This window comes from Amblyomma americanum, chromosome 4, assembly GCF_052857255.1.
Source record: "Amblyomma americanum isolate KBUSLIRL-KWMA chromosome 4, ASM5285725v1, whole genome shotgun sequence".
Lineage (NCBI taxonomy): Eukaryota > Metazoa > Arthropoda > Arachnida > Ixodida > Ixodidae > Amblyomma > Amblyomma americanum.
Window position 1 is genome coordinate 71,650,673 of NC_135500.1, and position 22,115 is coordinate 71,672,787.

Genomic DNA, 22,115 nt, shown 5'->3' on the forward strand with positions numbered 1-22,115 from the left:
ACTTGTACCTTCCTGGTTGTCGAACTCTTGTAAATTTTTCATTTTTTGGAGCAGGCCTTCAGGCACAGAAACCGCCACTGGCCCATGATACCCAGAATCAGTTGTCTAATCTGCAATGCCCAGAATTCTAGCATCGTGTGCTCGCATGAGCTTTTTATCGCATTTGTCAGGCAGTACTTGATAATGCCTCTCTTTACCAGTTCCGAATGCGCTGATGCCGCTGGTAGTATGCCTTTTTTTTGCAAGAGGTTCATAACCCCAACAGATGTGGTTAGTGTGAAATTTAAGTCTAAGATCTAATAACTTGATAAAGTCCTTGTCAGGGAGCTCATGCTTCAGAATTAATGAGACTAAATGTTTTTTTATGGAGTGGAGCACATTCGCAGCATCCTGTCTTGTTACGCGCTGCTTTATTATTATGCATCACCATCTCGCTCAACAAGCAACACTTTTTACTATTTTATATTGTGCTTTGTCATGTCTGTGGTATTGGCGCTGATTCGTTTGCCTGGCTGTAATCTCACTGATTTTCTACAGCGACTGGAACAATTGATCTCACTACCAGATTGCTGGGGGTGTGAGTCTTTAATTTGTCTGCAACTGAATGTACTCTGTATTGTGCGTTTAGCAGTTTTTTTTAAAGCAATATATTCAGATGAAGATTAACTTTTAGGGAGCAAGGGCAGCTTTGGCCAAATACCACCATAGCACAGGTAGGTTTCATTTCATAAAGTAGGGTCAAAGACCCATTTCCCAAGCATTTCAACCTAAGAAGCCGAGCACCAGGCAGGGTAAAGCTTGTACCCGTTGTATCACCGATGGGTACACGGCGGCATTGGGGATCGAACCCCCACCTCCCGCATACCAGGCGGATGCTTAAACCACCGCTGCTGTCGAAAATGACCAGAATGCGACTGCTTAAAGATACTGATCGGTTTGTTGATTTTGTCTGCATTAGTGTGAAAGCAGTTGTGTGCTTAGTCTGACTGAAAGATATTTTTCTTTGGCCTATATGCAGACATCTGGGTACTTCTGACTAGCAAGCAGACGTGGCGCCTACATGATACCTATTCATCATCTCTGCAAAGAAAAGAATTACGCTCCTAATACTCTACCAGCCTAACCGCATCATTGGCTTTTGCAAGTCATCAGCACATTTTACGAAAGAAAATACTGGTGTCTAAACAATGGAATCATTTTACTGTGAGATGTGCACAATGAAGATCACATCCAAAGAATAGCTGGAATTGCCGATTTAAACTAACTTCCTCCTTTTGCCCAATTTTTATTTTAACAATAATGCACTCGACTAAATAGTATGATTAATATACTAAATATGTCTACACCAGCAGGGTAAGAAAGGCAGACCTCGTGTCAAGCGTTTGCATATTTTAAACGTGTGCTTTTAGTTGTTTGTTAAACGCCCAGCATACCTATCATCCTTATAATTATTATTATTTACTGCAAAGGAATGCAACCTACATGGAACAAATTGGTTTTAGGAATATTTGTTTTGTTTTCCTCTAAATCGAATATGGCTGTTATTCTCTTTTTCTTTTTGTTCACTTGATTACTACAGCACAGCACACTTTTCTTGAGCAGTGAATTTGGCGACCTGCTTCCGATGATCTCTTAGATTGTTGGGAAACAAGCTTCCCACTGTGAATCCAGGTGAGATGTAAACGCAGCTCAGGAAAGCAGGTGCATAAGTATAATATTGGTCGCACATTGACAGCTGCAGTTGAGTGAAGAAAGGGAGCTGTAACATATGACATTCACAGCTTATGTTGTCACTAAACAAGGATTATCGAACAGACAACCCTAAATCGTCCTATTCTGTACACCCTCTATTCTCTATGGCTGGACCAAGTTTACATGTAAAGCAATTTAGGGAAGACAAGTGACGTATATGTAAAAAAAGAAGCAAGTCGTTTTGTTGGGTGCAGGCATGGATTTGACGAACAGCTTTTTTGTAAATAATAGCAGGCAGTGAAAAGCGGTCGGAATTAAAATGCCAACCAAGGCGCACCCACTTAGTAAGCAGTAATATACGTGATGGTAAATTGGTATTGATCAGTGTCAGATAATATGTGCTCCTTGAATTTCGCATTCTCATGAGACGGTTTTTAGTATGTAGAGTAGAAATGAATGTTCTACTTTTCCGTAAGCTTATTCTTGTATGTTGTGTTTTGCTTGAATTAACAATTTATTCGTGCTCAAAGGAGTACAGGCACCTAATGCTTGGTGCGTGTTTTCTGTTTTGTAATGGTGGATAAGTCATTATTATACATGAATAACAACGTGGTGTTCTAGTACGACTAATGAATTATTTGCAATTAAATTTCATTCTCACGCGGTTTCGGTTTCAACAACTTAACGATGACTGGGATATTAAAGTGTGCTTATACATCATGCGAGACATAAAGAAACTGCGATATAATCGTGCTTTGTCGGTTTAATTCGCTAGGTTGTATAGCCAGACGGTCTCAACAGCCGTATGACAGCGGATGTACAAGCAGCAATCTGCTCTTTTTGCACACCTCACGTGACCTATAAGCACGCTTTAACGCCACATTCGTTCGGCTTTTTAGAACCAAAAGAAGAAAGTCATTTATGAGTTATTTATATGTTGTAGGCGAATTCCACGCGGCGATTCATTCATACTACAAGCTTCCCCGTCATTGTAGAAACGAAAACATGCCACCAAAATTAGGTGCCTATACTCTTTAAAAAGCGTAGAGTTTAATACTGCCCAGAACATCTCTCACGTGCTGTTCAAAAGATATTTGACCCCTTCATCATGATCATTTATTTTTTGTGCTCATAGTCTTTGGAAAGCTTTAAATGATATTCTTTAAGAATGTAGTATAAACGTAACAAAGCTTTCTGACTTTTAATTCCCACGGAATGCACGAGCTTTTGCTGAGGCTCCGACTACTTTTTTGTACCGTATGTGTGACATAAATAAATAAAAAGTCTGCCACCGTCTGGAAGACGTTGAAGTAACGAGCGTTAGCTGTTTGGTTTACTAGATGAAGAAAGTGAAGAATGCGCTGCTCGTTTCGAGAAACGGAATGTATTACCCTTTGAAACGGGGTAGATTGCCAACATGCTCGATGGATGGATGGATGGATGGATGGATGGATGGATGGATGGATGGATGGATGGATGGATGGATGGATGGATGGATGGATGGATGGATGGATGGATGGATGGATGGATGGATGGATACGGCTGAACCCTTTACATCGGGCGGTGGCTCAAGCCACCTAGCCATGTCTTGTGAAATTTTACTCCTGTCTTGCTTTTAGCCACCAATCAGGTAACCTTCGCTTGGTTACTTCTAACCTCTTAAAATCCACTTTCCCTTCACTATCCCTAAACCCTCGGCTCGCGTGCACGCACGCCACCTAGCGGAACGATCGCCGCCTAGCGCCATCTATAAGAAATCACGACGCACGTCTACCCATTGTCGAGTTGCACTCCCATACGTAACAAACGAAATATGCTTTGCTTGAGGGGGGGGGGGGGTCTAGGTGGGCCTAGAATTCGGCTTGCGGTGCGATATGGGAACGCTTCAATTAGTAATTTCATGTATGTAATGTTTACCTATTATGTAATTGTGATTTTGTTTCTATGTACAACCCATAGGGTTTTATTTGCCTTCCAAATTCGGTATACAACTGTCCCAGGATTGGTGCTCGTTGTTGTCGGAGTATATATAGCGGAACGAATGTTGCATGTATGCGGTCCCGTAACGGGACAGTTTTTCTACCCGTTTTAGGATATGTTTTTGGTGAGGAGAAAATTGGTTGAGAGGGCACAATCAACTTTATTGGCGGCCATCTTGGATTCAAGAAACCGAAACTATGCTGCCGTTTCGTCCCCTGACGTCATACTTACAGAGTTCCACCTCTATCCACCATATTGGACCGTCACGTCACCATTGGTACACGGCAGGTGGTCGTTTCTACATTTCCATTGTAGATGGCGCTAGAAGTCTGGATGCAAGAAACGCTGTATTCTAGTTGCAGCCACAAATTGTGCTTTTATTTCAGGGTTATAGGAGACCTCACAAAACATCGAAACGTGATGAGCAGTTGCTGCCACAGATGGCGCGGTGATCGAGGGTTGTAGCAGGCCCCACGAAATCTCGAAACGTGATGAGTAAGAGCTAAGCTCTTAAAAATTCAGGCAGGCCCATACTGAGACGTATTCAAGGCGGAAGGCTAGGTAGAATTTGTTTGAGTCGGTACCACGCTGCTGGTTTTCAAGAAAACATTCCCTCTTTCAGACGTTATCTTTTTTGCACATATGGCGTAGAAAATGAGTTTAACACAATTTTACTTGTCCCAAATTAAAATGTGCTGGTACTGCTGATGTTCCATGCCTCCTATCAATTTTCATGATAATTACTGCAATTTTCTAAGGCTCGCCAGGAACTGCAAACACTAAATTCCATAATCTATTGTAAAAGTTCCTTAGAGAAAAAAGTTATTTGATTGCATGTGGTGCGCTGTTGCTGTGTATTTATTGCACTCTAACATCAATAACAGTGTATACATTATGCTCTTAAAGGTTCTTTTCTTTCTCACCAGGAAATTATGATCAATGTGTCCCCCCAATCCATAGCAATGCTGTGGCCAAACGCTTTGCAGAATTATCTGCAGATTCAAAAACAACAGGCTGCAAAAAAGAGTGAAAAGCATTATTAAAAAATTCCCGAAGAACATTCTAAAAAGAGCTATTACAGTGTGTCTCTTTAAAGCCACTAGCGGAGCTTCTGTCGGAATGTGGTGGACATTTATTTTTTGGAACTAATTCTTCAGACTTTATACAGGGTCAAAAGCGTCACATTACTACGAAATGAATGCATGCAAATGGATTTCAAAAACATTTACTTAACTAGTTTCAAAACAGAGCTGCTACAGTGTTTCGTTTTAATTACGTTATCCGTGTTCCAATAACTAAGCTGTGACCATCAGTTATTGCAACATAGCACCAAATTCTATGGTGAATAAAAGGGGGCACATTACAATGAAACGAGTACCCTCAAAAGGGTTTCTAAAGAAACTACACTAAGAATTTCTAAAGCAAGTGATTCCAGTGTTCCTTTAAAGGATGTTGGCCGCATTCTTACAATAACGCGATGCCGAAATAATTATTCGAACTATAGAAAAATTTCGTACAGATCTAAAAAAAAGACATTGCATTCTAATGAGCAAATTTAATATATTTTCAACAAAATCATAAAAAGAGTTGCTTTCCCCTTTGCATCGTTCGTTATGCTGTCTTTTCATCCGCTTTCAATAAGCGGGACGTCCAATTTTTTGTGCGTTACAGCTTCTCTCAATTAAGTCCTGATTACATTGGCTGCTGTATAGACTTTTTTATTCTTTGGCTACCTTACCTATCTTCTCCACACCCTATCCGTATGGATGAGGTAGGTAATGCAGCTGAAGAGTCGAAAAGAATGTGTAAAGTAGCCAACGTAATCAGGACGTAAATGAGAGTGGCAGTTACGCACAACACTGGCACATCCCGCCAGTATATAAAGCGGAACTAAATACAGCATTAAGAACGATGCAAAGGGGAAAGCAGCTGGTAGGAACCCGGTAACAGCAGAGCTGTTGAAGAACGAAGGGAATATTGAGGTAGAAAAACCAGCCACCCGGCATACGCAACTCTTTACGACCTCCAGCATTCAAGAAGAATAAAAGAAAGCAAAAGAATTCTTAGCTGACAAGAATGGAGACGTAAATGACATAAAGATTTGCAGCCCAAACACATATTTTCTGTTGCCTACGAGCAACTTACTAAGGTAATCGATATCGTGTGAGAACAGCATTAGATTTCAATCAACGTAAGGAACGGATTTTTATTTATTTATTTATTTATTTATTTATTTATTTATTACAATACCTTGAAGGCCCCTGAAGGCCTTACAGAAGGAAGAGGAATGCAGGAAAATTATCTATATATATATGCAATTATAACACAGATATTGTGGCAATACTGAGACAGAGTTTTTCATAATGTATACTCGAAAATACAGCATTTTTACACAATCAAGCAGATGGCAGACAGCTCCGCGGGGCCATATGCAGCCTGCAGGAGTTAGTGAGTTGCGACACCACGGGCTCCGCATGGACATCCCCTCAAGGGTACGAAGGTGAGCAGTGCGCCACCAGAGACCCGAGCACACGCGCTTAGCCGTGCGTGGCATCACCGTGTTCAGAGAAAAAGGGGTCCTCATGGATGAGCTGATGCCGAGCGATTACCTTTAAGGCCCCTCGGCGGAGGCAAGGCACCACTTTGGGCCCCGCTTCCTGTATACGGCACCTCTGGCCTGACCCAATCTAGGAAACTCGGCAGTCGCCTTCCTATCCTCCCCTCCACCTTTCAGATTCCTAACATCTTTCTTACAACTTTCCAGTACACACCTCACTTCCTGGTTTTTTTACTATCATAGCCAGCTAGGCTTTAGTTTCTGTGGTGTAACTACCCTGAGTTACCCATATTTGGTTATAGGAGTAGTGTGCAGCTGGCGTGGGCAGGACTTAGTTTTAAGTTTCTCTGTAAGCCCCCCCCCCCCCCCCCCCACCGCAGTGCTGGTCTATAGCAGTTGAGCATCCGTTTCGCATGCGGGAGGTGTCGGGTTCGATCCCGAGTGCAGTCGGGTACCCACCGGTGATACAATTGGTACAAACTTTCCCCTCGTCTGGTGCTCGGCTTATTTGGGATGAAATGCCTGGGAAATGGGTCTTTGACCCCACCTCTAGAAGAAGAAAATACCTTTTCTCTTGGCGCTATTTGGCCACAGATGCCCTTGGGCCATAAAAAAGATCACAATCAAGTTCCTGCCCCGTTCTCTCGTTGAGCTCCGTGTTAGCCGGCTGGCGCCATGTCCGAACAATACACACATTTCTTGGCTCCCCCTCCAAACAAATTGGTCGCCCTTAAACAAGAGTGCGGACCGATTTAACTTTGAGGGCACGGAAACATTGCAATAAATATGGCTCCTGATTTCCCCTTTGCTCCGATGCCGGTTACGCTGACGCTTTTCTTCACCTTGCTGATACCTGAATCACTATCCCCCTCACGTCCTTCAGCTCAGATGCGACCAACGCCACTGCTTGAGAGTGGCCCCGTCAGCGTATCTTTCATCCCTGCGCACCCGATGGAATCACTAGCTTTCGGCCGTTCAATCCCGTCGACACCTGCATCATCGCCCGGAAGGAATTCAAGCTGTGACCTCTAAAATTGTTTTTTTGGGAAAGGAAATGGCACAATATCTCTATGATATCTCGGCGCACACCAGAACCGCGCTGTATGGGAAGGGGTAAAGGAGGGAATGAGAGATGCAAGGAAGAAAGAGGAGCAGTAGTGGAGGGCTCCAAAATTTCGACCACCTGGGGACCATTAATGTACACCGACGTCGCACAGCACATGGGCCCCTTTGTGTTTCGCCTCTATCGAAACGCGGCCGCCGCGGTCGAGTTCGAACTCGGATACTCTAGATCAGTAGCCGAGTGGCCTAAGGGAGCGTGGAGTGAGGACGCACCTCTCATCGGCTCCGCAAAAAGACGGCGGAATTCGCCAATGGGCGGCATCACAGACGCAGTTTTCACCCCCAGTGATATTGAAAGTGAGCGCCGCATGCCTATCAATTTTTGGCCCAACTACGCCATCCACTGGGAGCCCACGGCACTTTCTTCCCTGACCCACCGCCTAGTTTGAGCTAGGCATCGCTTCGCGGGGAGCTAAGGCTACTCAGACGGAGGCATCCACCAGCAGCACCACATGGAGGTGAAGGTGCAGGGAGACTCTTCACCCCTCGACTTGACCCGAGGAACTGGACTCACGTCCTCAGTGTGCCTGCCCGCTCCAAGTACCTCTGTTCGACAGCCTCATGCCAGAAAGCCGTAGCATGTGCAAGCAGTGCTCACATGCCACCTGCTGCCTGTCTTGACACGTCTCACCTATAAGCAACGCTCGCAGCTGCGCAACATTCCCGGCAGCAGGTGCCGCTCCCGGCTGCTGACTACAAGACCGTCTTCTGATCCCGAGGAGGGCTCCAGCCAGACCTGCTTCTGCCCCGACTACTGTGGGAGGCCATCCTCCAAACGGCGTCCCAGCTTCAGGAACCAATGCCTACCCATCTCAAGGTACAACCACTGAAGAATATATGCGCAGTAAGTACACCCATACAATCCGATGCGCTTGCGTTGGTTCGCGTAAGCCACATCTGACACCAAGCCATGGACTTCGCACTTACAGCTTACACAGCCCCTGCCGGATGGAGTGGTACGCGGAGTCTTTTCCAGTGTGTACTGGAATGAGACCCCGACTTCTCTCCTTCAAGACCTCAACACTGGCAACCAGGAAGCCACCATCGCGGACGCCCGCGCAGTGGGCACCACACGTTCTATTCTAATCACCTTCCGTGCGGCACCTGTCCCACGCGCCATTCTTTATGGAAGAGTCCTCCACAGACTGTACCGAGAACATGTAGACGCCTGCACGAACCGCCGTGTCCGAGGTCACCGGGCGGATGTGTGGGTCCACCCGAGGTCTCATAAGTGCCCCCGTTGCAAGACGTCCCATCCCAGAAATGTACCCTCATGCACCTCCCGCTGATCTCTGTAAAGCCTCACACATGACTGGATCTAGAAAATGCAAGGCATGGGGCCGTAATCTAGCGTCGTCGAGGAATGCTTTGTCTCCTCCGCTACATCACAGCTGTCCTGCTGTGATCAACAAAGCATAGCCAACGAACGAGCCCGACGGCTTCCCTGTCAGCTTCCAGAGACCGATAAAACAGCATCAAAACTCTACGCGTCTCACGTTTGCAGACCGCGATTCAGGCAACGCCACCCATCATCCTCGGCCACCCCAGTCCTCCCAAGAACGTCCGGTACACCAGGAACTCCAGGCTCTGCGCGACGAGGTAAGCCGGCTCTGCTCCCTCCTGAGCACCCCCACCCGCTCCCTGCTCCATAAACCAGCATCCTCTCTCATTAACCCGACGTGCCATTCAGACACACTTCGAGCCTTCCACCCGCTGCAAAGAAGCAGCGCACCTAAGATGCGACACCCCCTCTCATAGCCCCGAAATAGACGCTAAATTTGCGGCACTCGATGAAAATTTCAACGAAAACTAAAACAGCTAGGCGAACGCCTCAATGCCAGACTCAATCACCTTGCCGCGAGCATCAGCCTCACGCTCGCGACAGCCGCTATATATTGGCACAGGTAGGCGTGAGAAAGGAGGGATTATAGCGGGCCAGCGTTAAAGGTAAAGGGAAGAGTGTCTATCTGTGGTCTGCGTCAAAGAGTTGCATGTTTATTATCGCTAAATATGTACAAAGCGGGCAGGCACGGCGCAACCTGAGAAACGAGGCATGAGCACCGAAGACAAAGACGATATTGAGGAGAGCCAGCGATTTTCTCTGACCGGATGCCGGTGCCACGAAGTCGCCGTCGGTGTAGCAATATATATCCACATGACGAGGTGGCTATGACGTGGTATCATATGGTCTCATGACGCTCCCATAGGATGTCATCCCGCGGCTTCACAGAACCCCATGGGATGTTCTTAAGGTGAAAGACCAGTCCATAGATCACACAATGTCAAAGGTCAGAGGTCAACTGAATGTCTGAGGTCAAAAGTCAGCTAAAGTTATTGAGTCAAGATCAGGGATCAAGGGTTCAACGTCATAACTGTAACACATATGGACATACACGGCTAACATGGTTGGCCTGAAGGTCGTTCAACGTCATTCTCTGGTCTAGAGGATGACTGCTTTAGTTAGCGTAGTGAAGCTTTTCGCTCCAGAAATTCAGCAGCGCATGGACGCTACGCTTACCAAGATGATGAAACTTATGGCACACAGCCATTTAACTTCCGACCCACTCTACTCCACAACCCTACTTCCAAAAGCACAAGCCAGGTTTCCTGAACATCACATACAAATTGACACCCGTCTGACTCGCCTCCTCAGCCCCCTCTCCCGATCCAATATTGCTGGACGGAACACCCCCCCCCCCCCACATCTTAATTTGGAACTTCCGCGGCTTCTGGGCCAAGTGGGCACTTCTCACTTCTTCCCAACCACATCCACTCCGCACATACTCATTCTCCAGGACAGTGCGCACTGGGCAACCCTCTCCAGCTACACATCGACACAATGAGACACTACGAATACACTCAGGGCGTCCGCACTAATCCGCCGCAGCTTCGCCTATAAAACTCACCATATTGCGTCTGAGGCGCCCTGCGTGAGCGCTGAACTTGTACATTTCACACATATACTTCCTTCAATCTTTGTGCCAAGCATGTACCACTCCCCGTTCCAGCTGACGGCCTCGTTCGAATCCCTTCTGACAGAGCTACACCACCTAGTGGGAAACGCATCTCTTAATCGGTGGGGGCTTCAACAGTAAGCATACTAACTGGGGATATACAACCACCACACATCGAGGTCGCAGGCTGTAGCTACTCCTGCAAAAGCTCCAACTCACTGTTCACAACACATTTCAGATGGCCGCGCGGATCGGCAAGAGTGTGAGCATGGACACCAGTCGCGACCTGACGCTGACCCGAACATCCGGGTTGTTGCCTAGAACATAGGACAACACACATTGGGCAGTGATCATTATAATATAAAAATTGACGTACTCTACAGACTACCCTGGGATCAATTTAGTGCTGCACGCACCGCCCACCCACACACTCCTATCACAGACCTTGACGCCTGGGTTCAATCATTCAAGCATGACACTCGCCGCAACACGCAACGCATTAAAACTACCGCCGAAACCTCCACCCTGGACACATGGCCAGCCAACCTATAGGAGACTTATCACCTCATCGACCCTGCAAACACCAAATAAGCAGCACAACACCACTTGACACGCCTCACACACGAGCAAACGGAATATTCTGAGGTCCTCATAAACACGCTTCAAAATACACACAACACTCAAACTGCCCCCACACACCTACCCCCTGCACAGGACCAGCCAATCCTGCGCACGACACAGACATCATGTAGACGGAAGTCACAGCGACCCTCTTGATTCTCCGAACCAACTCTGCACCTGGTGCAGACGAAATTACAACCGCCATGCCACGTAATCTCGACGACCAATCCACCACCCAAATTACGCAATATCTCAACCATTGCTACTGACAGGGTATCCTTCCACTGTCCGGGTGCTACATGACAGTAATATTCACTCCCCAAACCCAACAGTCCAAATACAATCCAATACCTTAATTCGATTTCGCTAACTTCGTGCTTCGGGAAGTTTCTGGAGCATGTGTTAGCGAGATTCAAACACACTTGAAGGACCGCAATCTATACCCGCCTAGCATGGTGGGATTCCGCCCCTATATAACCACACAAGACAGGACGCCATGCTGCTACTCACACACATTTTCTACCCGCTTCTGCCTGCTCACACCAAGACAGTCTTAGCTTTGGATCTCTCTAAAGCTTTTCATCGCATTGAACATCAAGCCATCATGTCTGCCCTATCCCCATTGAATGTGGGTGTGCGCACGTTCGCCTACATTCAAGCATTCCTCATTGACCGCGCGGCTAGGATACACTTTGGCCGTCTCTCTTCCTCATCATACACGCTTCAGAGTATCGGAATCCCTCAAGGCTCTGTCCTCTCCCCCTTCCTGTTTAACATCACCGTCATCCACCCCGCCCAAAAATTGGCACCTATATCCCACCTGAAGCACACTTAGCTGACGGCAGCACGCTGGGGACGACCAACGGCAGTAATGGTGGCATTGATAACACCTTAGAGGAAGCAACCTCCCTCACCCAAAACTACGCACTGCAGTATCGAAATGTGGTGCTCCCCCGAAAATTTCTAGCCGCTCCTCATCCGGCCGAAGGACCACCGATCCTCCCGCTTCCCTTCAATCGAGATTGAACTGAATAGGGACCCGGTACCGGAGGTTCACATGCAACACGTACTGGGCTTGCGTATTCAGAATTATGACAAAAGCACCCCTACAATTAAGAAACTCAAGCGGATTGAAGGCGCGATGTCACACATCATCTGCTGAGTTTCGGGGCATAATTGACGCATTAAAGAAGGCGACCTCTATCGCCTCATTTCTGTCTTTGTCCTCTACCTTGCGCTCTACACACTGTCCCATACCTATAACAATCTAAACACGACAGAAATGCTTTGAATCCCTTGATCTGCAAGGCATTCAAGGTCGCCTTTCATGTTCCCATCAACAGCCCGACAGACAGATTACTAGGCTTAGCCTCCACAACACGACCGGGGAAGTCGTGGAGGCCTATCGACAGGCCCATTGCATTAGGCTGAAGCAAACCTACACAGACATGTATAACCTTGACTCCAACGGAATAAGTATACCGGCTAAAGACCCAGCCCTCCTCCCCATTCATCGACCTTTATTCGCGGGCTGCTCATCAAGCTACTGCCGAGAAATACGCACCCTTCTCATTATGAGAAGCGCCACAGAGTCCGCGCCAATGCACTCCACCGAGAGTGCGGCTCTGAGCCGGACGCCGTATAAGTGGACGCTGCCTGCACGGGTGCTAAAGGACCGCAGCCGTGGTGGACTGCTCTTCATCCGCCCTCCTCATACTACCTCTCCTATCAGAGACCCCCTCAGAGCCTGCAGAGGAAGCCGCCATTGCAATTGCCATCACTCGCCCAGACGCACGATATATTTTAACGGACTATAAAACTGCAATTCTAAATTTTGCGCGAGGCCGGGTCCACATCTCTGCTTTCGGAATATTGGGCTCACCCGATTCTCCACCCTGCCATGTTGAGCTGATATGGGTGCCTGCGTACTCCGGGATCCCTGCCAACGGGGCCGCCACTATTTAGCATGAAATTCCTTAAACTGGGCTCAGGTGGCTTGCACTTTCAGTGAGCTGACGCCGGTCTATAGAGCCTTGCGCCAGCTCTACCCCCGCTGCACCCCTCACTCGATAACAAACATGCAACGTTGACGCAGACCACAGACAGACACTCTTCCCTTTACCCTCGCATGCTATAATCCCTCCTTCCCCACGCCTACCTGCAACCTATGCCCAGAACCCTTGACCTCTGCCCTCCTCATCCTCTCCCTCTGCCGGCGGAGCATTCCGCACGAGCTCCAGAGAACATCAAGACCTGGGAGGACTGGGAGATCCTGCTGCGCTCGTAGGACCCGGCCGTGCAGACCGTCACCACCGGCCGGGCTGCCAGGACCTTAGGTTCATAAACACTTCATTGCAGTGGTGTCGATCCCCGGATTCACGTGCAATAATAAAGTTTTTTATCTCTCTCTGACTTACGGCGGACGTTGTACTCTCGAGCCAACTCCGCTGCGCGTTGAAAGTTCCTCTCGGTTGGCCTGTCTTGAATCCAGAAACGAATCCGTAGACCCAACTAATCGTAAATGTGCTCAAGACAGATCATCTCCGCTACATTGTCAGGATCATCATTGGTCCCTTCGCCCTTCAGCCACTCCACCAGACTGGCCTCCATGTTGAACGCTACCTCTAAAATGTTTCGCCCGTATTCGATTGTGCCTCTCTCAACCGGCGGTGAATCCCTCTACCCGTACACCGGAATTTCTTGAGGAGCCCTGCTTTCCCCTCTTTCTAATCATCTGCCTCGTCAGCTGACAAACCTGTCAACGCATGAGATGCCTCGCAGAGCTGCACCGTTAACAGTTTCCGAGGCCAGATATCACCATCAAACATCATCCTCTCACAGGTTCTTTCAAAATTTACCAGCAACAGACCGACGTTCTCGTTCACTTTCTAAGGCTGCAGGAAGTACTTCATGTTGGCTCCCTGACCACAGGCGTCTTTCGAGTGTGTGATCCGGTGTTCTAATCCTCTTTTATCTTTTTTTTCATTTAGGTTCAGCGCTCTCCTGCTCCTCAGCTTTCCTGCGTTCAAGATGTAATCGTTCCACTCTTTCACCTGGTGCTTTGTGTTCGAGGCGCTCTAGTTCGTGCTCCTTTCGTTATCTCTCTGTCCTATCCTGGATATGCTCTAAATATTCGTAAAGCTCCTTCTCATTCTGCAGCGCAGTCTTTAATCGCTTGGTTTAGATGTTGCTTTCTTCGAATGGTCATAACATTTATCCCAACTCCTGCAGACAAGTACCAACTCTGGCGCTTTCAATTTGCTCAACTCCATGGTCACCTGTGCAGACTTTATTTTTCCAAGCTGCAGTGATGGAGTCTTAATAAGTGCAGACTTTCAAACACCAGTAACCCACTTACCCTTTAGGATAAATTTCATCATTTATCCCAAGAGAAGGTATAAACAGGCAGAAGGTTGAGCACATACCCGCACCGGTTTTAGGAGTGAACGCGAAGCATCTCACTGCTGTCAACGAGTTCATTTTCCTCGAAGAACGCTGAGGACAGTGTCGAAGCTCCAATGAGGAATCGATGCTCCGGGAGGACTTGAAGGAACAAAGAAACGTTTCGATTTAAATGATGTAGCTCTATGAACAAGAAAGCACCATGTATCGTCTTAAAACCAAATAAGGAGATCATCAACAGAGTCCGCACTTCGCACACCCACACCGGTTGCTGTTATTATTGAAAAATAATGGAGATTCTACCGGCCTGCCCACTGGTTCGAGCTAAGCCACAATCGCTCCCACATGTAGACAGAGGAAAGCTGAAAGCGACGTGAGAGGAAACTTTTGAATTGACGCGCGTCACAAAACCGCATTCCGCTGAAGCGAAGATGCTGATTACAAGAACGGATACCACAGTGCCGTGCGGGTTGTTCTTGCGACTGAAGGAAGGATGAAAATGAAAGTGCACTGGCCTGCCCACTGGCTCGACCTGACCAACAATCACTGCGATTTAAAGAGCAGAGTTGAAAGATTTGCGAATCAGGGTTGAAAGAACCGATGCCCTTCGCAAACAAGGCGTCCGCCTAAGAGACAGAGCACGTCATCTCTTCGCCACTGAATGAGCCCCTCAATGAAGAGTTGAGGGGCATTATAACAGATACATCAGTGGCGCCCCCTCCAGGTCCACCTGCGCGCGTTTTGTACAAGCAGCGATGTTTGATGAGTCCCTAGGAGTGCCTAGGTTGCAGGCCCGGTACGGGCACGAAACGTGATGGAAATTTTCATAGTGTGCCCCGACGGCCAGTTCTTGTTGATTCCCGCTTGAAGTTACAACGTGTGACCAGTCCTGCGACGCCACCGAGCGTTCGCTTCTTTTTGTCCTCCTCCTTTTTGGCCTCCAGGTGAGGTCATAAGATCTGCAGCAATGCCCTGCCATATACCGGCGCCACTGTCGAGGCGAACGCACTCTGCCATTTCTAAACTTACGCTGACGGCTATAGAAGGGATAGTGGGACAGATCGATGGGCACATTTCTTATTTCGTATGTTTAATCTGCGAGCCTTGTCGCTGTTCATGGCAACTCAACGAGGAACTCACGAATGATGTAACACTAGGGTAATAATGTCGCTAGAATGGATGTTGCGCGAGTGATGGACATTAGAAGTGGCCATTCATCGCGGAAACAGAAATATTAAAGTTCTATAAATTACTAGGTTGGCTTTTCAAGACTTCTGGGCCTCATGAACTCTCAGTGCCCTCTACTCTACGCAGTGTATGCATTTTGTAGTCACCTTCAAAAGCGTTGCAGTCCCCCTTTCATTGAAACGGTCGCTAGATTTTCCTTCAGCCCAGGTTGCGCACAACCGATTACCTCACCAATACTGCTTTACGGAGTGGTTAAATCACTTTGTGTATTAAGGAAGAGTATCGCAATTGCAGTGACCAGTGTCCACTTTTAGCAACTCTGTAAAAGCTGACATGCTAAGTTACACCGTAAACGCAGGCTGGCATGTGTTATGTTGAGACTTAGGACAACCATTAAACATCGCTAAATATAGCTGGATAGTCATAGCAAGCCATGACAGTATTCTGAAATAATCACCTTGGTCGGGAATGTCTGCAAATAGATGCTCTTCTTCCGATCGTGCTTTTCTGTCTAAAGTTATTTTCGCTACCCTCGACGAAGAGCGTAGGCGGCACTTGTCGTGTAGGCTCAAAAATTAGGTAGATGTCCTCCCCGCCTTTCTGATTTTTTTTCGAAAGTGTTACTAATGTCATTGCGAAAAAGCCAGCAGCGTGCTTTTTTGCAAGTGTGTATACCCGCAAGATGATGCAGAAAGCCCAAACGGTTGCAAGAAAAGTAGAATAAATTCATCAAACGGCCGTAGGATACACGCAGCAAGCCGAACACTGCAATTTGAGGCAATTATAGGCATGTCGTTCATTTATATATACATCCACTGGCCGCCCTCATTGGAGCACCAGCTTTTCTGACTGTAATCGCACGAAAATTGTAACCAACCGTTTTTCTTAGGGTGCCCATGGTGGAGTAATGCGATTTCTTCTAGCATGTACGCGTAGGTTGCACGTGGTTGTTAAGCTGGCGGCTACTTTGCGACAAGGATTTGCACCTTCAGTTTTATGCTTTACGCATGTTTTACCTCTTCTATGAAGGTGCAGTTGAGGTTTCCAGCGAGATGTGAGACAAGTACTGCGGCGTTTGTTTTCCTCAAAAGCCATTTTTCTTGTCAAAATTGTGGCGCAACCGTTCGTTACCGCTTCTGGCGGTGTCATAAGATTTCTCGCTGCACGTAGCATACGCCTTTTAGTCAGATTAAATGCTAGCTCGTGACAGGTGATCGAACCGAATGACTAGTCGTACCTTTGTGGATTCATCATTTGCGGAATCGCCGTTCCGATGCGAGTCTTTTCGTTTCTCAGTCCACAGCCTGTGTCGAGGACTAACGCTCTCCCTGACACATTAATGTTTTCTCCTTCACAGCACGTAATAAGTTTTAAGTGCCCCCTCAATATTTTGGTCAGTCACAGGGGCTGTGGAGGCTGATGAGTAACCCACTTGCAAGCTCTTGCTTCGACATTGCCTTAACGCGTATGCCATCAATATAACATTTCTTGCCGTGAGATATAAAAAGCCTATTGCCCTCGTATTATGCAGGGTAGTAAAAAAAGCTCAATACCTAGGTGAACATGGAACATCGCTCTGTTGCTTCTTCATGCACTATATGCGCTTCGTGGACCGATTTAGTCTATTTTCCATTTAGTACTGAATTCTTCAACGGCAGTGAACTGTTGTCAGTGTAAGTAACTTGATTTTACTTCAAGAAAAAAGAAACAATCTAACTGTTCGTTAAGAAGGAAATAACTCGATAACATAAGGCTATTTTTGAGGCCTCCCGCTCGTTCTGTCATTTGTGCTTGCACTTCCACAAGAAGGAGATCACTGCTTGATTCGCTCTTTAGTCGTCTACTCGCCTCTGAGCTCCTACAGTCCCGTCTTATTAGAGGGGAGCCGTCGGCAGTCACAAACAAGTGGGAAGTGTCAGGGTTAGGCATTGCTAGGCAAATATAATAAAAAAGCGCACAAAAACACGCAAGATAAAGTTGCAAAGAAACGTTCCAACAGACACACCGCCCTCGCCGACGTCACGACTTCTCGTCGTTTACGATGATAGCCCCTGCTGATTTCCGCGGCACCCGCCCCTGTCGTCCCACTTGGCTGTCGGCGTGCGTGCGATACGCGCGCAAGGGCATGTCTCAAGCTGGGTGAGTTCCCTGAAAACAGTTTTCGCCATAAAAGTAATACTCCGAACTTGAAGAGCATGCGCCAAAAAAGAGAGCTGTTTACAATAGAAATCGTTAACCTTATACCACTGCCGTCGACATGCAATCTAAGGGGGGGGGGGAGACTGTTTATTTCATTTGCGTTTTGAACCAAAATATGACTGTCCCTTACACAACATACAGCTGAACACGTAAATGACAAAAATTAATTTCAAGTGGGCTGAAGCTATGCGTCGTACCGCGCTTAGATTTATAACAAGTGCCATGGAAAATCGAGCTCATGCAGCTTAATAAAAAGTGCTAAATTAACCGAGTCAATAATGCTTGCTTGTTCAGAGCGCAGAGGAGGTGGTCTTGTTGCTGCTTTTATTTTTTGCATAGATTACGAAATCTGATATTGTATTTACATTCGCAATTGTGTTAATAGCAATCACTGCTGCGAATAAAACCGAGCGGTTGTTCATTGAAAGCGTCAGCGACAATTACTGTCAGGATTTCAGCTTGCCTGCTTTTTGACGTGACAGTCTCAGTGTCTTTCGCGTCTCCTTGTCTTAACACAAAAGCCCGGTTTTTATCCTTTCTTATTTACATCTTTACAGTTATATTTTCATTTACATTAAATTGTTAAGCGAGCTGGTTTATGTTAGAGCAAAAAATAACCAATGAGAAACAAGATGCAGGATCAGAAGGCGCACATGCACTGTTACAGGTGTGTGCGTGAGGCTAATATGAGCACAACTTTGGAAACATTAATTGCCCAATATTTATGCTTCAGGGCTCGGCGAGTCAATACTGTTATAGCTATACTTCTGGGATATACTTGACCCAATGTGAATATTTTTTTTGTGTCAGCGTTTGTAATAGGTTTTCTCTACATAAGGTATGTAAATATGTGTTGCTTACCTTTACCTTATCTAATTCACCTAGCGACGCAGCAATGAAACTATTAGCACTAATTTTTCTAAAACGTTCTTTATAACCTGATTTTCCACGGACGAGCATGCGCCCTAATACCAACAAATACTGAAATATTACAGCGAAAATAGTCTCGCAAGAAATTTCGCCACAATTGATAAGCCTGAAGGGCGTCACACCTAGGAATTACCGCAACACGGCTAGTTGAGCGAGTTGGTAGATACTTGAACATAAAAAACGGTGCAACAACAGGGAAAAGAAAGAATAAGACGGGACAAGCGTTGGTCCCGTCGTTTTTCTTGCCCCTGTTCCTGCGCTGTTTTTTGTTCGCCTAGAAATTTTTTGTTTCAAACGCATTTTTATAGACGCTGAGGTTAAATCACAACGCTTCTCTTTTCTACAGGCACGCCGACATCGCAGGAATCTCGACCACTCATACGATGCATTTACCTAGAGCGGCTGTGCCTAATTTGACGCAACTTGAAGTTTTTCGGCCACCAAATCCAAATTATCATGATACTATACATATAAACATGGTAAGTACTGCATGGTAAAAGAATGCCTCATCCAACACCATCTTCAAAAGAAGGGGTTATGCCTACGATTCGTCTTAGTTCCCGCAAACAACAGCTGTTCTATATCGTACCTTCCGCGTTAAATAATTACCTAAAAAATGAAATAAACATATATGCTCTCTTTTATCGCAAACTTGAATGTGCTGTGCGATCCGTGATATCTAGCTACGTAATTTCTCTTTAAAGAACTACTGTATTTCTCTTTTCTTTCTTCTTTGTTATTGCACTATTTTCTATGTCATTCTTACAATGTGTGATTTATCGTGTAACCTTCATTCATACTGTATGCCTGCTGCTGTTAAAGCAACTGTTTTAGTCGGCCAGTCAAGCTGCCAAAGGACAACATTTTCTCAAAGCCTTTTCATGTACCTGCGCATACAGTATGAGAAATAAAGTTTCTATTTGATTTGGTTTACTCGCAAAAACATTTCATGCCCTTATAAGTGCCTCAAAAAGTGCTTTTACAAATTTTTTCCTTTCAGTAATGAAGTAATTAACCGCAGTAAGCTCTTCCATGTTTTCCTAAAGGTGCCATTGAACGCAGTGCCATTAATTTTTTTTATGTTGAGAACGGCAAGATAAACGATACACAATGGTAATGCTACTACTAAAACATAAAAGGCAACGGCGTTATTATACATAGTTTATTTAAGCTCGATAATACGCTGAAAAAATATACGCACTTTGGAAATCCTAAAGTGTGTTCGGCGAAAGCCTGTGGCCAATCGACTAACTGTGCCCATGTCTTTTCTTTGCAAATTACACCCCTCTTCGAATGGCTACAGGCTTTCCCCGAACACACTTTAGCATTTCCAGAGTGTCTTTTAATTTCTTCTGGCGTTTGGTACTGGGGAAATCCGCGTTCCTGTGGCGCTTCTCTAAATCGCTTGCCTTGGAATCACGGGGCCGCTTGGGAGCCAGCCGACTCATCCGACTGCAACGAGACGTTTGACAAACGAGCGTCGCCGCGCCTGCCACTGACACGCGCACTGGCTCCATTTGGTGCACGAATGATGTCACTGTTGCTATGCGCAGGGAGTTGAGATTCTTGTTGTTGGGATTGCAAAGAGGGACACAGCGCGTGCATTTATCTGCCTCTTCTGAAAGGATGGTCACTGTGCTGTGGGTGGAGGGGGAAGGGGGAGTCGGAGAGAAAGGAGTGGCGGTGGCCTATGCGTCGCGCGGGGTGAAGGTGTTGGCTGCACCGCCACCTGTTTTGCTGAGGTGGAGCATGGATGGATGGATGGATGGAAAAACTATTTTCGTCAAAACGCATGTGCGGAAGAGCCCTTGCTAGATGGCCATCAACCCATGGCTGGCGGCGACCTGGGTGGCCCACTCCATTGGCTTGGTCTGGACGGCAGGTTCTGAGCTGGCCAACACGGCCTCCCACTGCTCGAGAGAATGGTCACGCATAATATGCGCCAGTGGCGGCGCTATGCTACAGCGCTGTGTTTGTCTCTTTCTCAGTCCCGTCTTTCGTGCATTGTGCCTTCATTTAGTACCATGTACCGACTAGCCCAGACAAACAACTTCTTGCTATGCTACAGCTCCATAATATGTGGTGATAGGTTGCCAGTTCATGGCACCATTTGCATTCTGGCTGAACGTCCGGGTAGTTTTTGTTTAACGTATGGGTTATAGAAAGATCTCGTCCGCAATATTCGCCAGCCGCATTCCTGCGTCGTCACCAATTGCTTATCTGGGGGCTGGTAAATTCTCCGCTCAAGTTTCAAACGGTTAGTAATGTCGCCAGAGGGCACCAGCCCATCTCTCGTGGACCTTCCAGAAAAGTCCGGCTCAGCTGCTCGGCTGATGAAACCTCGAGAATTCATGTGAGCCACCTCGTTCTCAGGGTTCCATGAGTTTGCCGGCGCCCAAACAATTTCGATCTCTGTAGTCCCTCACTACGTGGCCCGATTTGGTAATCGTACGGCTGTGACAGATATTCCGGCCCTCCCCTAGTTTCGGATGGCTGTTTAGAGTCGCTGAAATTCCGCTCGGCGTTATTATTACCTACTACTAGCGCTATCGTAGCCGGTTCTGCAGTTTCATAGAAGCGAGTTTTGACTGATCCAGAGGTGACCAAGATTCCCGCCCGCCCACCCCCGCAACTGCAGATACGTCCTTATACTCTGCGACATCTACGTAGACTGCCCCGTTGTACTTCCCGTGCTCAGCATGTAAAGCTCTGGCTCTTGCCTTCCTGCGGTCCTCGTCATGTATCGGATGCACATTTTTGGGCGAAGGTTTTATGTACTAGCCCTTGCGCATTTCTTGCTTCACCTGAGTTTTCATGTTCCCGGCTGAGGCATAAACTCCAATGCCGATCCTCTCCAGTATGTTCCTTCCTGCTCTCGTTTTTGAAAGTCTACTGAGTTGCAGCACCAAGTGCAGCTCGCGCAGTTCTTTCAGTGTGTTGTGCACCCCTAATACCAGCAGCCTTTCGGTGGACGCATTGTTAGGCAGCCCAAGGATCACGTTATACGCCTGCCTATTTATTGCTTCCACCTTTGCTTTCTCCGTCGCGTCCATCTTCATATATTCCGCCTATTACACTACTCTTCTGAGCACAAACGCCTCTTCCAGCTTACACAAGTCATTTTCCTTGACTATTCGCTCACGATTGACGATTCTGCTGATTAGCTTCACGGAAGCATTTGAAAGGCTTTTGAATACGGTCAATGCTACTGAATTGGAGGATGATGTGCACCGATGCGACAGGGAGAGGCCACAACTGGCACTATTCCAGGCCAGGGACAGACGGACTCCGCATGTATGAGCCAATAAAGCATGTCGCCTTATATCGCGGACCCCCTTGCAAAGCACTACCAATAAAAGACTGTAAACTTATACGAAGGTTTTTGTGAATTACGTCACATGCAAATTTATGACCCTTGATTTATACATCTCCACATAGAAAATTCGACATACCTTTAGTGAGTGAGTGAA

The 22,115-nt window shown here is 46.8% G+C and overlaps 1 protein-coding gene across 1 annotated transcript in view; it reads left to right on the forward strand.

Moving 5' to 3' along the window:
- The window catches only part of LOC144129564 (uncharacterized), a 920,144-nt gene that overhangs the window by 611,791 nt on the left and 286,238 nt on the right, over nucleotides 1–22,115 (forward strand). Inside the window, exon 13 of the mRNA XM_077663706.1 lies at nucleotides 18,992–19,124. Coding sequence (XP_077519832.1) covers nucleotides 18,992–19,124 — 133 coding nt within the window. The remainder of the gene's footprint in view (nucleotides 1–18,991; nucleotides 19,125–22,115) is intronic.